The 16,826-nt window shown below is 37.2% G+C and overlaps 1 protein-coding gene across 4 annotated transcripts in view; it reads right to left on the reverse strand.

The window, feature by feature from the left end:
* Nucleotides 1–16,826, reverse strand: part of DOCK1 (dedicator of cytokinesis 1) — a 371,865-nt gene that overhangs the window by 258,870 nt on the left and 96,169 nt on the right. For all 4 annotated transcript variants that reach the window (XM_083740981.1, XM_083740979.1, XM_083740982.1 and 1 more), the window contains exons 19-24: nt 15,840–15,937; nt 14,982–15,071; nt 12,340–12,440; nt 10,726–10,851; nt 9,926–10,034; nt 1,850–1,920 (exon numbers count right to left, since the gene is read on the reverse strand). In XM_083740981.1, coding sequence (XP_083597107.1) covers nt 1,850–1,920; nt 9,926–10,034; nt 10,726–10,851; nt 12,340–12,440; nt 14,982–15,071; nt 15,840–15,937 — 595 coding nt within the window. The remainder of the gene's footprint in view (nt 1–1,849; nt 1,921–9,925; nt 10,035–10,725; nt 10,852–12,339; nt 12,441–14,981; nt 15,072–15,839; nt 15,938–16,826) is intronic.

Genomic DNA, 16,826 nt, shown 5'->3' on the forward strand with positions numbered 1-16,826 from the left:
AAAAGCATTATTCCAAACTCCTTGTTAATTTGCAACTCAGCTCAAGCCACAAAACACATTTTGGTGCACTTTTATGGCTTGATGAGCCTGGAAACTAGACACTTCATAAATTTCAGAATTTCTGCAATCATTTATTCTGGTAAGACAGTTCCTAAGATTGCTGCAGTATCAGTCTATTTTACATGGTTGAAAGGAAAACTTCAGACTTAACGAAAAAGGTGTGATTAATCAAACCCTGCTTAATCACTTTGACTGCAATATCAAGACATACGTAGGTAAAAATTTGAAGATATGCCCAGCTTTAACCCTTCTAGCTTGCTTGGATTCTAAGGTTGTTACCATGGAATTTAAGGCAATAATACCAGCATCTCCTAAAAACAAACTGGAAGCAAGTATGTTAATATACAATAACAACCTCGAACTGCGGTCTAACATGACCCTAGGCCCTCACGTGTGTAAACAAGAATTCCATGGCAAATAACTTTTCTGACCTGGAGACCTCATCATTTACAAGTCACACAGTCTTCCTATCCAGTTATGTAGCAAAACAAACTAAGAACAGGCTGGATATAGCTCTTCATTTCTCTTCTAATCTGACTGGAGTTTTATGCCCAGAACGACTGAAATACCCTTCTCGCCCAACACAACTGCCATACAGGAATTCCTGTTTTTCATCCCTTCTCCAGCCCTGCCCCATAATCTCTTTGAAAATCCAATGAAATAAAGGTTTCTTCAGGTCAACTGATTGATTCACACGAGGATCTTGGCTCCTACCAGTATTTATGTCATAAAATGTATACACCACTTGATTGTAAATAAATAAATTACTCGAAGTAACAATATGCTTATCTACTCAGAAGTAAGACTCAAGAGTTCACTGGGCCTTACTCCGAAGTAATTGTGTAAGCTGCAACACACACTTGTATATACATGGACACAGAGACATTAAGGCCATAATCTTGCCTAAGTGTAAGGGCAAGTGAAGTTAGTGGGAATTACTTCTGAGTAAGCAAGCATTGGACATCACTATAAAATAAATATTAATCTCACCCAGGGAAGTATTTGGGTTTTTTTTCCATTTAAAAAGCAAGCTTTGATGATTTTATCCACCCCACCCTGGTCCACTGTTTTGGAATCATTTACGCACTCCATTTGGGGCTCTCCTAGTTCTACCCATCTATGGTTATAATGCCCACACCAATAAAATAAAATAAAATACAAGTTATATTCATAGAAGTCATTTAGACTTGCATATTCATAGAATCATAGAGTTGGAAGAGACCACAAGGGCCATCGAGTCCAACCCCCTGCCAAGCAGGAAACATATTGAAATGGTAAGAATTGTTAAACTTTACAGCAATATTAGAATCTGCTCTGAGATGTCCTTGATAAAGCAATAATTTAAATAAACATCAGTACATTTGTACTGAAAAATATGTGTATAATAGTGCAAAACCAATGCACATTTACTCAGAAGTCCTGCTGAGCTTAACAGGGTTTAGTCCCAAGTAAGTGTGCATATGATTACAGTCTAAAATGTGGTACATAACGAAAAAATTAAAGATTCTGATGGCTCAACATTTTTAAACATCTTTGACTCTCATTGTATAATCTATAACCTGTGAAGGTCAACAACATTTATCTGAAAAAATATGTATACTAAAAGTGAAATATGTTTGCTCCATATGCCTTCAGGAACTGATTATAGTTAATCATTTTGGGTGCCAGATTTCTACTGCAGCAATAAAATACCAATCATATATAGTCTTTACACACATACAAAAACAAGTTAAAAAATTATATATCAAGGACTAAAAGCTAAAAGCATAGCAAACATTTTGACTCTTACCTAAGTTCTTTGGGGTCAAAAACAAGTTTCACATCATTCACAATAGTTGGCAAATATTTAAGTGCAGCTCCCTAAAATGGAAAAGAATAAATGTACAATTTAATGGTAAATGTGGTGACTGTTAACTAAGCAATAAACGATTTGATTTGAAATGTAATGCTAAACTGAAATCATGTGCAACTCAATTTAATGTTGAATAAAATAAAAAATAAAAGCCAATATTACCACTAACATAAAAAACCTTACCTCTATAGCATTTTAATGCTGCAAACTGCTTCATGATATCTCAAAAACTTTTACAATAACCCTTGTATCTCTTACAAGCAGTGAGGCTCAAAGATGGGATACAATTATTTGATTAATTGAGATCATGAGTGAAACAAAATTTGAACTGGGAACTTATGGGCTCTTACGTTCTCAAAGTTAGATCATTTCTCTTAATACATGAATCCACCAGATTTCCAGCCAAGCATTTAAAACAAAAGGCTAAAAAGTAATATGGAACTTGTTCCCAAAATGAAGAGTAACACTGTAATCAGCACACAGAGCCAGCAAATAGTGGCAACTGATCCATCCTCAAGTCCACTCTGTTTCTTTTGACTACAATTCACATCAAGCACCCTGCCAAACTTTTTTTAAAATTATTATTATTATTATTATTATTATTATTATTATTATTATTATTTGCCAAGGATTCAGCCTGGCACTTCTCTGAGCCATGGTCACTCCAGTACCCTTCTTTTCAGCAATGCTTTCACCCGTCAGTCAATTTGCCAAGATCACTTTCTCCATTACCTTCTCTTTTGATCTCTGGACTAATATAAAGCAAGTAAAGTTTATGTGTAAGATTCCCAAACTGTCTCTTCTCTTTTACTCTCCTCTTCCACTATTCTCTTTCTTCCTCTTTCCATTTCTTTTAAGTCGATCTGCTAGTGTCCTATCTTCAGTTGTGCACATTCTGCCATCCTGGTTCCTATACTTCAAAAAATGTCTCCTTCCTCCCATATATTTACCAGGCTACTACTTCCTTCAGGAAAGGCCTTCCTGAACCTATGCCTTGACTCCATTTCCACACCTCATCATCTCTTATCCTTAAAATACTCTTGTCAATCCCCATCTTCTTCCTTCTGTATCCTTTAGCATCAGTAGACTCAGTCTAAACCATCAGGGAAAATATTATACAACTTATTATACAACACCTAACACACGAGTGACAGTAAATAAATGTTATATAAATAGATCTTTATGGTGTTTTGTACAGTGCTCTCATACTGCAACTATGGAACAAAGCAACCTTTTCTGCACCACTACCAGACAACCCCATATTTACCCTGCGCAGCCTGCATTCGCTCCATAAGACGCACACACATTTCCCCTTACTTTTTAGGAGGGAAAAAGTGAGTCTTATAGAGCAAAAAATACGGTATCTCCTATGCAACATGTCTGTCGAAAGAAGGAACTTGATCTAAAGTATGCATGGTGGATGGCAAGTCAGGCTCCCGCAGAGTCTCATATGCAGTTGAGACTCTCTATAACTTCAGAGTACCCAATATTTGGCATTCATAATATTGACAGCTAAGGAAGGAAGGCTCAATTTTTGCTCTATTATTACTGCACAAGATGTGACTCTCCTTTTATATTGACTTTTCCGCTTCCTTTGGTGAGCAAACTTTCCGAGATGCCTATTTCCTGCCTTCTTGCAGAGTTTTGTTTCTCGGAGGATGAGTCCTTGATCCTTTAGCAGTACAATCTTGTACCTTTCTATATTCTGCAGTGTGTGTTGGATGCAAGAGTAACTTTACCAGTAAGAGACGGTCACCTTGGTCTATATTTTGCTTGCATGTTGAGGTCCAATGTGGGTTACGATAACTTGTGTTTTCTTCTGTCTGAGATGGAGCCTAGGTCTAATTATATTTAATATACCCATATTATACCTATATCTCCATGGCAGGAAACAGTGCCCCACCAGAGCCAAGGCAGCCATGTCTACAGTAACTTAATCATTCTCTAAGTTTTTGTTATCCATTAACCATCAAATTTATAATTGTCTTTGTGACTAAAAATATAGCTGTGGATGGTGATTAATATGAACTACTTTAGGGTAAAGTTCAGGGTACATTATTCAGTATAATTATTTTAATTAAATCCATTAGCATATCTTTATATAAGATAAGAGCTATCAATGATACAAAATAAGCTTTTCACTGAATAATGCATGAAGTAATTATTAATTTACATATTTCTCTAGATGATGCCTGTTAAACTGATTTTAGTTAGCAAAGAATGAAAAAAATTCACACAACCCATAAATATAGCTGATCTCCCTCCACTGATGGAGAAGCATTCTGGTTTTTTCGCAGCATAACTAAACACGCCTTGATCCACCATCTTTGTGTTTCCTCTAAATAACTCTTTTACGTTATAAAGAATGTATGTCATCCGATTGCAAATATGTCTGTTAGATGTACAGTAAGTAATTGCTCAACCTACTCTATGACAACCTAAGCCAATGAATGTTTATTTTAAATTCAAAGATAAGTAAAAAGGCTTACTACTCAACTGCATTTTAGGTTAACATTCAGAATGAAGATGTCCATTGCTCTTAGTTGTTTAATCTTCTAAGAGTCACTTCAGACATTAGTTTAAGTCCCAAAATCTTAAGAACTATTTTCTGTGTTAAGTCTTCTGCGAAGTGCTGTGATAATTTTCCAAAATATTGTTACAAGCATTCCAAGGAATAAGATGTTTCAGGGTGTTCAGCACATCTCTTGGTTTCCTTGAAGTAAAGGTCACTGGAAACTTATGGAGCTTTTGTGATATAAGGTTTATTTTTATATATTCCATGTTAGCGTAAGAAGAAAGATTTGCAGCATTAACACTGCAATAGATCCTGCTGCTCCACTCGATATGATGGGAGAGCCACCAAAGCCATAGCTTTGAGCAAGTCAGATCTCAAGTTCTAAGACTGCTAGACCTCTAGATCATAGGTAGGCAAACTAATGCTTGGGGGCCGGATCTGGCCCAATCGCCTTCTAAATCTGCCCCGCAGACGGTCCAAGAATGAGCGTGTTTTTACATGAGTAGAATGTGTGCTTTTATTTAAAATGCATCTCTGGGTTATTTGTGGGGCACAGGAATTGTTCATTTCTCCCCCCCAAAAATATAGTACAGCCCCCACAAGGTCTGAGGGACAGTGGACCAGCCCCCTGCTGAAAAAGTTTGCTGACCCCTGCTCTAAATGATGCCACCTCCAACCAAGGCAAGGGAAAGGAAGACATGCCCCAGCCCTGCCACCATATTCAGCTGTCTGGCGTCTATGCCAACACTTTGCATCACTGAAGGCCCATGCTATCTACTTAACAAAAGCAAATGAAGATAGATATAGATGATAGATAGATAGATAGATAGATAGATAGATAGATAGATAGATAGATGATAGATAGATAGATAGATAGATAGATAGATAGATAGATAGATGATAGATAGATAGATAGATGATAGATAGACAGACAGACAGACCCTCCTCTTCTGCAGATTCAAGAATTACAACTATTAAATCAAAGGGCTGGAAGGTAATCCCAGAAGGCAACCAGCACAACCTCAATGTTATAACAACATGACATTCAGGTCACTAAATTTATGGAGTTTAAGCATTTAAGAACATCTGAAAGTGATCTAAATGCAAGTATAGCTTATTTTTTATTATTATAAATGATAAAAGAGGGTGCTTAAGAGGCTGCGGCTGCATTTGGATGAATAACAAAGCAATTTATTATTACAACAGGGATGGGGAACCTTTGGCCCTCCATGTGTTATTGGACTTCCAAGTCCCATCAGGCACAGTCAGCAAAATGGCAAGCTGCAGTTAGTCAAAAGCAGAAGTGAAAGCTTCCAGACTCCTTGTGACTGAACCAGAGGAGGGAGGAGCACAAAGCTGATTTAGGCTTATTTCTGTAGTGAAAAGCCACAGCATATCATTACATCTGGGTGAGGTACGTATATGCATTCATTCAGGGTGACTTGCTTGTCAATATTTTCACCAATATATTCATTCCTGCTGACTGACCAGGCCAAGGGGAGTTCAACTCTAATGCTACCTCATAATGCAAATAGGTTTTGTTTTTGGCATAAGTAATGCCGGCTGAGAGTTTCACGTCAAACTGTGGTTGTTTCCCGGTTAGATTGAATGTATGCTCCATTGGTGGTATGAAAGTAAGGCTTTTTAAATGGGTAAAAAAATTGCTGTGTCAAAGCTGAACTAGCTGCTTAGAGAACACCCCACGTATTTCCTTATTTATATATTCACTTTACTTATGTACATTGGGCATTATTAGGCTCTACAATAGATCATTTGGAGAGAGTGGGGGCTACACTATATCAAGGAATTATAAAAAGCCATCAGAAGCAAACATTTTCAATTAAGGAACGGAATAGGTTCCAGGACAACAGCAATTTCCCAAGAGGGAATCCAAACCTTGAAAATCAGGGGGTGAAACATCAGCAAAATATTACCTGACTCCTCAGTAAACAATTTTAAAATCAGAAGAGTTTCTAATATTGTATTGGGGGGTGTCACGGTTCAGAGGAAAAGGGGGGGAAACCCCACTTTACATCCCACAAGCCTTTGGGCATATTTAAAGTAAGTATTTGGGTTACAGCCACAGAATTCTGTATGGAAAGGTACAATATAAAACAAACTGATATGGATTTCATTTTAACTGATGGCCTAGGTTTAAGTCTTTTATTTTTTATATAATATATATAACCTATTTCTTTAGATATGTCTGGTCATTAAAATAAAAGAATAGCACTGCTGAGTTGTGTTGTAGTCTCCTATTTAATCATTGTTTCAGGGCATCTGAAATAAAGGGAAATAAGCAAAATAAGCTCTGACCAGAGTACAGACAGTATTTCTCATCTTGTTAAAACTGTAATATAGTTAGAAAAGGGAAAGGAAAGAGAGTGACTCTAAACTGGTTTAATCAGAAAGCCAGCTAATATTATGAAAGGTCAATACTAATTCTTATGAAAGCTAAGCAGAAAATGAAACCTCTTACTTGATTTGCACGCTGTAGCTGAAATGAAACCCCGCATGATTAGTGGCACCATTACTATCTTAGCTATTCCCAGATGCTGATATACATGAGCACAGGGATATTAATTTCAGATGACAATCATCAGATACCAATGCAACATCAGGAACAATTACCGACAATTAAGCAGTTTGTTAACTTCTTAAATTAACGTTTTTAATTAGAATTACTAACATATTTGCACAGCACAGAGCCAAAGTTTGTGCCCCTGTTTCCATGATAACAAAAATGACAGAGTTTAATCAACCTAAGGATGGCATGTCTTGCCATTATCACCAGGCAAATAAATGAAAGTTTGGTCCTCCATCATTCCTAGGTATCATGCTTAGACCCTATGAAATTCCTGTTCTGCTTTATAGGAAACTAACAGGGAGGGTCTGCCACTGCCTGGACATTTTTAGAATCCAAAAAATATTATGATTTTAAAAAATGGATTGTGGAATTTGTGAGCTTGGACCTCTCACGCCAAAAGTCTGGTGAAATCACACCAATGTCATGTTTGGCCCACCATCTTGATTCAAAATCATGCCTGGCATCCAAACATCAATGAAGAGCTTAACCTCAACTTCAGGTACCCCTGTGCCAAGTTTGGCAACAACATCTTGCAAGGCAGAGGAAGCTATATCAGAATTCAGGCAGAGTCACATCAAAGTGACATTTTGGTCCACCATCTTGATTCAAAATGTGTCTGGCATCCACATGGTGATGAAGTCTGCCACACCCACCTCTGGAACTTTCATGCTGAGTTTGGTGATGAAAACTCAATAGGCAGCCAAAGCTATGCTATAAAACGGGAGAAGTCACTCCAAAGTAATTTTCTGATCTGCCATCTTGATTCAAAATGGTGATCAGTGTCCAAACATCAACCAACACCGCCCCCCCCCCACCTTGGGAACTTTTGTACCAAATTTGGCAACAATATCTTTAGAGTTATTCAAACACATGGAAAATGAACAAATGGGTGAACGCATAAACCAATTTTCAAAATATATAGTCAATTAAAAGGTTTTTGTTTGCCCTTATTATATGCTACTCCCTAAAGAAATGAGGGATTTCAAGACTCAAGGGGGGGGAAACTTAGAAATGTAGTATGCGTAAAAAGCAACAAATTAGAGAAATTTTAAAGAAGAACTGGGGCAAGGATACATGTTGACTGCTGCTCATATGGAGACAGCCAGATGTTGGAAAACCGGTGATGGTCTGAACATTGATTCTAGGTATAACAGGGTATGGTCAACAGCATTGGCTGAGAAACTAACATGCCAGGTGAGAGCAGCAAAGGGCAAATGCAATCCATATTCCTTTGATAACACAAGGCAAATGTTTATTGAATACATAAATAGTTAAGACTGTGGCAGAAATCCTCCCAGCACTCATGGGGAAATGTGGTGTGATCTCTTAAAGAGTAATCAAATGAAACTTTAATAAATGGCATGATAAAAGTCTGTAATTTTATTAGGACAAGTTACTTGTTGTTTACTGTTGTAACAATTGTTTTCTCAAAATTTTTCTTCTGTACCATGAAAATAAAGAAAACCAGTGTTAAAAAAAGAATGAAATGGTGAGGGGCTATCTAGTCATTTAAATAGTTCTCAAATCCTATTTTTCCTTCTGTTAAGTGAAGACAACATGCTCACCATGGAACATTTTCTGTATCTTTCAAGGCATCCTATATATTGTGGCAGAAGCTTAACCACCGTGAAGTTAATTATTCTTTAATGAAAATGACACAGTTCGCAAGCAGAGTTATTATAGGAAACAAATTTCTCATTTATTTAAATGACTAACTATTCTGTAACAGAATATGGAAAGGTATTTTCTAGGCTGATCTAAATTAATAGAACTATAATTTCAGAAATCGCCAATTGCTCAAAGATCACCACAGTGTGGGGACCTAGATAAGTGAGGAGAGACTGCAACATAGGAGAAGGGATGTGTGTTTGAGAGGGGGGGGGGAGAGAGATGGTTATTTTTTTATTGTAGAAAGATTTAATTATTTGTGCAACTTGTTTAGAGCATCTTTTGTGGCTAAGGAGTAGGGTATGAAAATTAAAAAAATACAATGAAATTAGAAACTATAATAAGCAAATGTGAATAAGGGTTGGTGTTGGGATTTTTTTGCCAAGGTGCTAAAGGGGGGGGGGGTGGCCACAACTGATGCATCTACCTCTGTGCAAAACACACTGCACAGCAAAACCAAACCTGTACCACTGCAATATCAGAAAGTAGCATCAGGAGCATCAGAGTTCTATTGTTGTACTCCATATTCCACTATTGGTGTATCTTTTTCTTGCTTCAAGAAAGAAACTTAAACAAGGCTTCAAAAGGACATTCCACAATACAAAATACTACTTTAGCACACAGATTCTCAACATAATTTTGCAGAACAAGGAATTGAAGCCTCTCGTAATATGCATACTTCTAAAGATTTTTCTATGGCTTTGGTAAAGACACGCTGGCTGCGTTTACACTTTACTAAAACACAGTTGAGCATGGTGTGCATGAGCTAGAATAAACCTAGGCAGGAGCAAGATACTGATTGGGAGCCAATTACATTCCTGAAGAGTTTTCCTCCTGTCTCATCATCAGGATGAAGCCTAAGCCCAACCCAATAGCCCAGCGACACCCTCCTGAAATCAGCTGCCTAAACTGCACATTATGCTAAATCTTTAGTATGTTTTTTTTATTATTATTAATTAAAGCCACGGGAAGTCCTGCTTCTGTTCAGGACAGTCCAGAGAGGAAGGTTAATCCTTTCCAATCTCCAACTGCAGTCCTGACAACCCCCACTTACATGGCTGTGAGGTTTGAGGGATGATGAGGTCCCACGGACATGATATGAAAATACATTCAATACCTTAAGCCTCTGAAAAAGATCTTAATGCTAATTATATTAAATTATATTAAAATCAAAATAATGAATCTCAAACACACTTAGTACATAATATTAAAAACCTTGTTATTCTCTGTTTCCAAATCATACCTTTACTATAACAGTCTGCTCAGAGGCACTGCTCATCATTTCATTGATAGACTTAAACAGCTGAAGTAAAGATTCCCTAAAATCAGCTTCGCCTTTGTTTTCATAAAGTCTGAAAAACATTATTATTATTATTATTATTATTATTATTATTATTATTATTATTATCATCATTATCATCATTATCATTATTATCATTATTATCATTATCATCATCATCATCATCATCATCATCATCATCATCTAAAAGGCCAACATGTTGCCTCCAAATGTTGTTGGAGTACAATTCCAATATTGGGGTTAATGGAAGTTGCGGTCCAATAGCAACTAGAGGGCACCACATTTGCTACCGCTAATATTTAGAAACAGTACAAAGCACAATAAATGCAAACTTACCTTATCCTAAAATAACACTGACTAAGCATTTTCCTTATAGCTGAGATATAATCTTAACTCTAAGTCAGAGTCAATGTTACCTAAGCATCAGTATGATAAATGGGATAGGGAGTTGAAGAATTATCTGTTACTGCATCATTAAAATTTGGAGACTTTGCCTACTTATTGAGACAAACTGCATATTATCTTACCAGAACCATCAAATGAATTAATTATCAGTCAGCAGGAGAGAAAAAAATCTGAACAGAGTGTAATAATGGTCAACATTCATTTAATCAGAAACACGGCAATATTTTCAGTATACCCAAAATAATAATATGCCTCACCTTATCTAATATTAATAAGTCATTAAGAGAAGAATTAAATAATAATAAAGCTATAATAATAAGAAAAGCTACTATACATACTGGTTGAACAAAATTCTTGACCGTACAATAAATTTGAAGATGTATTCCAAAGATTTCATAGCTTTGAATAGTTGATCAGTGACAGCAGCATTATCCACATAGGTTCTTAAAACTTTTGTCAGTTTTCTATATGAGGAGATAAAAAGAAGTAGGTTCTGAAAAATGAAAATTATTTACTGGCATGCAACAGTCACAATCAAGTCTACCACGGTGATGGTTCCAAGAACTCTTATGCACCGTGACAGCAAAGATTACACTGGATGCATAATTTGTATGGTTCAGTCCACAGAGAAAAATGTGATCTGATGGTGGTTGGGGGACCCATGAAAAAAAATATGCAATTTCATAAGGATCTCTCTCACTCCTGAGCCACCCAACTTTCCCCCCTCCTGTCTACTCCTAGTTTCTCCATTTTCTTCTTCTCACTTTGTCAGGCCTCTCACCTTTCCCCCCTTCCCTTTGAAAGATGGCTTTCCATTCAACTACTGTGGTGTTACTCCCAAGCCTTGAAAAGCACCCGGAGCTGAAAGAGGAAATAGATCTTCCAACTTCCTCCATCTCTATTGACTTTAAGGGGGAGAAAGGTAACCACATTACCACATAATGAAGAAGGGGGCAATGAAGGAGGAAATGCTCAAGAGCCTTTGTGAAAACCAGATGAAGTCCCAAAGGGCACAACTGCGCACATGAGCACTGCACTTGTGACCTCTTAATGTAACCTGAGAATGCAGCCATAAAGATTGCTGGGCTTGACTTCTTTAGTGGGGCCTGCATTTGAAACAGCCCCTTTTCACTGCATTTACTTTATATTGTGCATTTTGTGGGGGGGTTTATATTGTATTTTTACATTATGAACCCACCCTAAGATTTATGGGGTGAAGGGCGGTATAAAAATTTAATAAATAAACATTCATTTTGCAGCCCTTTGCCCAATAAATAAAAGTGTTGCAGGTATCTAAGTCAACTGATTTACAATGGCATTACCGAAAACTAAGATTTGATTTGTAACACTATTCTATAATTCCTAGCACCCTTAACAAACTACAGTGGTGCCCCGCAAGACGAATGCCTCGTAAGACGAAAAACTCGCTAGACGAAAGAGTTTTCCGTTTTTTGAGTCGTTCCGCAAGACGAATTTCCCTATGGGCTTGCTTCGCAAGACGAAACGTCTTGCGAGTCCTTGCGAGTTTGTTTCCTTTTTCTTAAAGCCGCTAAGCCGTTAATAGCCGCTAAGCCGCTAATAGCCGCTAAGCCGCTAATAGCCGCTAAGCCGCTAATAGCCGTGCTTCGCAAGACGAAAAAAACGCAAGACGAAGAGACTCGCAGAACGGATTAATTTCGTCTTGTGAGGCACCACTGTACAGGTCCAATGATTCTTTAGAAAGGAGGGTAACATGCTTTAAATATATGGCAAGCACCCAGCCCTGAACTTCAAGAGCTGATAAGCCTAAACACCAAGCTAACATAACCAGACATCACAATTGTAGCTTTTAAACATTCTGAAGCTTACAACACGTATTACTTGGTCAAAAAACAAGAAGAAACGAAGAAGAAGAAGAAGAAGAAGAAGAAGAAGAAGAAGAAGAAGAAGAAGAAGAAGAATTAAAAGCTTACGTGTAGGCCAAAGTAGCGCTGAAATGTTTCTTAATGTAGGTTTCTAAAACAGGGTTAAAATGCTGGAACTTCCGGTCAGCAATTAGTCCAATGATAAATACCTGTTCAATTTGAAAAGACACTCCATTATCATGTAAATATAGTATTCTGAATGTTTACATTTTTAATGGAAACAGATAGTTAGAAGGGACCTCCAAAGTGCCAGGTATACTTGTGAGGAGGATTTAATCTTCATACATTCGATTTCAGAGAAGAAGGGCAGAGTACAATTTTGAGCAGGCACTTAAAATTGTCACTTGAGCCAAACAGAGGGCTTCAGAAGGTGAACTCAAATGCTGAAGAGGTAGCTTTTAAAAGAGGCCTCGCCCTCTTCACCGCTGATGAACCGAAACTGGATATTTTGAATTTTCTACAGAATTTAAAACACATTGTTTAGGTTTGCTAGCTTTATCATCGTTAGATATTCACTTTTAATTCTTTACCTCTTTAAATGAAGGCATTCTGGCTCAGAAAGTCTAACTTTGGACACAGTGACATAAACTTTTCCACTATCAGGGATCTGGAAATTGTACATATTATTTCCCAGGTGCCCAGTGGGCACTTTTTTATATTCAGAAGACTATACAAAGGAGATTTAAGTTCCCTACTTCGGCGTGACACACTAGCATGTGACACCCAATATTACCTGGGGAATAAAAGAAAATAATAGAAATGCCTTTTTAAAAGAACATTTTCTGTGAGATATTCAAATAGATCTCTCTTGTACTAAAACTAAAACCAAAACCATTTCTCCGTGTGTGTGTGTGTGTGTGTGTGTGTGTGTGTGTGTATATATATTTTGGGACCTCTCTGACTGCGAGGAGGCCTTGTATCATGAAAGCCTGTTTAGCAGAGGTTGTTGGGTGACAAGTTCTGACAGAAGGGAGAGAGGCAAATTTCACTCTCACTTCCAGGAGGTTTGAGTCACTTGGATGGTTATTGGTCTGTTGGGGGTCAAGAGTCAGGGAAAGCAGAACTCCATTGGAGAGAGCTGAGGTGTGGAAGTAAAATGGCTTGAGGGAAAACTGCCTTGAGGGAAAAGCCATAGAAACTGCCAACATTCATCTTTGAATCCTCTATATCTGTATCCATTTCCCCATATGCATATAAAATTCACCTAAAAAAAATTAGTTTAAGACACAGGTACTTGTGGTGGTAGCATGTGAGGCTGAGGTTGCAGGGATTCCTGTCAGGATGAAAGACTTCCAGCTTCTTGCAATTAATGGATATATACTTTTGTTAGGAACAAAATGGGAAAATGTTTTCTTGTCGGGGTGGTATTTCAGGAGAGCAGCTTCCTGTACTCCAGTTCACATAGAAATATGCTTTAGGAGCATGTAACATTCCCTGTCAGGTCACTAGTGTGGCACACCGCCACCTGTTATTAACAATTAAATGAAATTATTTAATTTGGTGTGCATGCCAAAGGGTGTGACTTTCCTGTGTTCATAACAGTGAGAATTCTGACATATTAAAAGGCAAATAATGACAACAAATATTCTTACTGCCTTTTTGTTGTTCTTGGGTTGTTGTTTTTGTAATATAACCTTAATGTATCCAAGAGCTATCTTTTGAACCTTTGCTACTCTTGCACTCCTGCTCTGAAGTGAAATCTGAAAAGACCATCCCCCCTTTCTACCTGCAAGATTCCTTTATCTGAGAAAAAAATCAGCTACCTCTATCTACAATGTTCCTGTTTTGATTTCGCCTCTGGATTGAGGGGCTCCTCACACACGGCCATTTTGTACACAGCCAATTTATCTTTGTCATCACATTGGACCAAACATCCTCAAAATTTGTTCCCTTGTATCACCTTCTGCTCCATACTATCACAGAATCCTACAACACCTTCAGATTTAACAACTATACTAGCACAAGATAGTATGAGCTCGAGCATCAGCGTGCCTCTTATGTAACATCCAAACGTATCATAGTAGTTCTCAAATCAAGAGGTGAAAACGGAGGGCCAAACCAGCCAAGATTATGAAGACCCACCGGCAAATGATGTGTGAAATGTTAGATAAGGTTAAGCTCCTTCTTTATCCCAGCACCACAGCGCTGATAAACCCTATCTCATAGGAATTGATATTTTGCCCTATTAAGAGGAACTTCTTTTTTTATTTAAGCTAAAATTCTGTTTTTACAATACGGTATGTCAGAAAACAAATGGGAAGAGAAACAAGTTGGTCCCTGTGAAGTACATGGGGCTTTATAGACTGAAATGGTCGTTTTTGTTTCACAAAAATGGGAAAAACACAATACACAGTTACATTGAAACAAAAGTTGTGCTCTTTTACGATATGTATTTTACTCAGCCATCCAAACTCAGTTCTCTTCCAGTTCTAGATATGAAATTACAATTATTTAATTAGTCCATCAAAATTCATTTAAACATAGATTTCCAATCACTTTGGGGAAATAGCAGTATAAATACCCAAAGACGTTATTTTTACCAGCCAAAAACATCATTGGTCACCCAAAGGCTAAGGAGCTGCCAAAACGAAGAGGCCCTACATGGAAACCATGTGAAGCTCTATATTAGCTGCTCTGCTATTTCCAGGGGATAATAACATGAATAAATTAAATGAAAATCTATAAATTACCAAGGCATCAAACACCAGAGTGTCAAATGTTTCACTTTCAGAATTCTCCATCATTATGTTGAAGAGCGCGTCTAGTGTGTCTTGGAGAAACTGCAAAGACATATTAAAATTGCTATTTTAACAAAATATAGGTATACAAAACACTATGTAATAGTATAAAATACTATATAATCGTATATAATTATATACTATATAATAGTATAAAACTGGGGTAACCAACCTGGTGTCTTCCAGAAGTAGTGAGATTACACATCTGACATCCCTGACCATGCTAAGTGGGGCTTGAGTATTGTTTACGGGGGTTTGTTGGGGGATGTTGTTGGGAGTATTGTTATTAATTTCTTGTGTGGGCTTTGCCAGTATAAAAGATACTGTACATATGCATATGCATACCCATGTCTATCTAATCTGCCCAAACAATGCTCTCTCATGTTATTTTACTATGGTAAGTTATCAACAGCTTGACCAAACCTTGGCAAAAACCCTATGCATCACTACATGCAATTAAGTTTTATCTGAGTTGGTGTGCGCATAAATCAATGCACAATTTCTGTCACCTATCAGCATGAGCCAGACATAAAACTTCCAAGAACATTCTCTGAAATGCATTTTTCCTCTTCAGTATCAAGTGGAGATAAATAATCAATGTTATCAACAAATAATGAGCAGGTTGTTTCACTTAGTAAAAACCATAAAGCACTTTTACAGAATCACCCTTTTATCACATATGTAAAAAAATTGTATACATATAAAAGTAATACTGCACGACGTCAGCTATATTAGATATAGAAACAAGAGTTAAATATGCTTTCAAGTCAATATATCAGCCAAACAGCTGCTGGAAAATGGATTTGTTACCTTAACCACTTCACCTCCATCAACCTTCATCAGTTGTCTCAGATTCTGTTGCAGAAGGTTTGTGTTCGATCGCCACTTCAGCAGCCCCAGCAAGTCCACTAAGAGTAAACAACATAGAAACAACCAGAAAAAGGCAAATCTGTTAGCTCTAATGCAGTAGAATACAATGCAGAGTAGAGATGGAAACAACTGCAAGAAAGCAATATTTTAGTGTAGCAGCACAAACTCCCTGCCTCTTGACACTAGGCAGGCGCCCTTACTGTATTCTTTTCAGCATCTGCTTAAAACATATTTGTTTCGGCAAGCCTAACCAGACATACAGAAGTAAAATGCATTTTGTTTCCTTTTAGCTAGCATAGTTCTTAATCTTTTTTATTTTCAATACCAGTTTTATAGATAATTTTAATGTTTTATTTTATATTGTAAACCACATAGGTGTTGTTGTTGTTGTGTTTACAACCAAGTGGTATATAAATTTAGTTAAATAAATAAACAACTCAGGCTGCAATCCTATACACTTTTTTATCTGGGTGTAAGTATTATTGAACTCAAAAGGACTTCTAAGGTAACACTGCTAATCTTTTTAAAATCAGCAAATTTGCACAGCATAATTTGGACAGACATAAAGTTAAAAATTATGGGATAAATAAGAAAGCTAACTACATGGACAGAATATAGCATGCCACTCTGTCTCTTCCAGAGTAGAAGGGAGCATTAAATTTTGTTATTTCCTTCATGTATTCCAAAATGGTATATAGTCCAACAACACACTGGTAAAATCTGAAGGACAAGTAAATAGACAATGTGGGAAATTTCCTTATAAATCAGCCTTTGGCCCTCCAGATGTTGAACAGCTCCCAGGTGAGGGATTATGGGAATTTCAGCCAACGTCTGGAGGGCTATAGGTTTCTACTCCCCAAAATAGGCACCTCAAGAGATGGTGGTAAGCATATGGACTTTTACCATGATTTACCCAACAAACATGAT

Source organism: Podarcis gaigeae, assembly GCF_964106915.1.
Source record: "Podarcis gaigeae genome assembly, chromosome: 5".
In the NCBI taxonomy this organism is placed as follows: Eukaryota; Metazoa; Chordata; class Lepidosauria; order Squamata; family Lacertidae; genus Podarcis; species Podarcis gaigeae.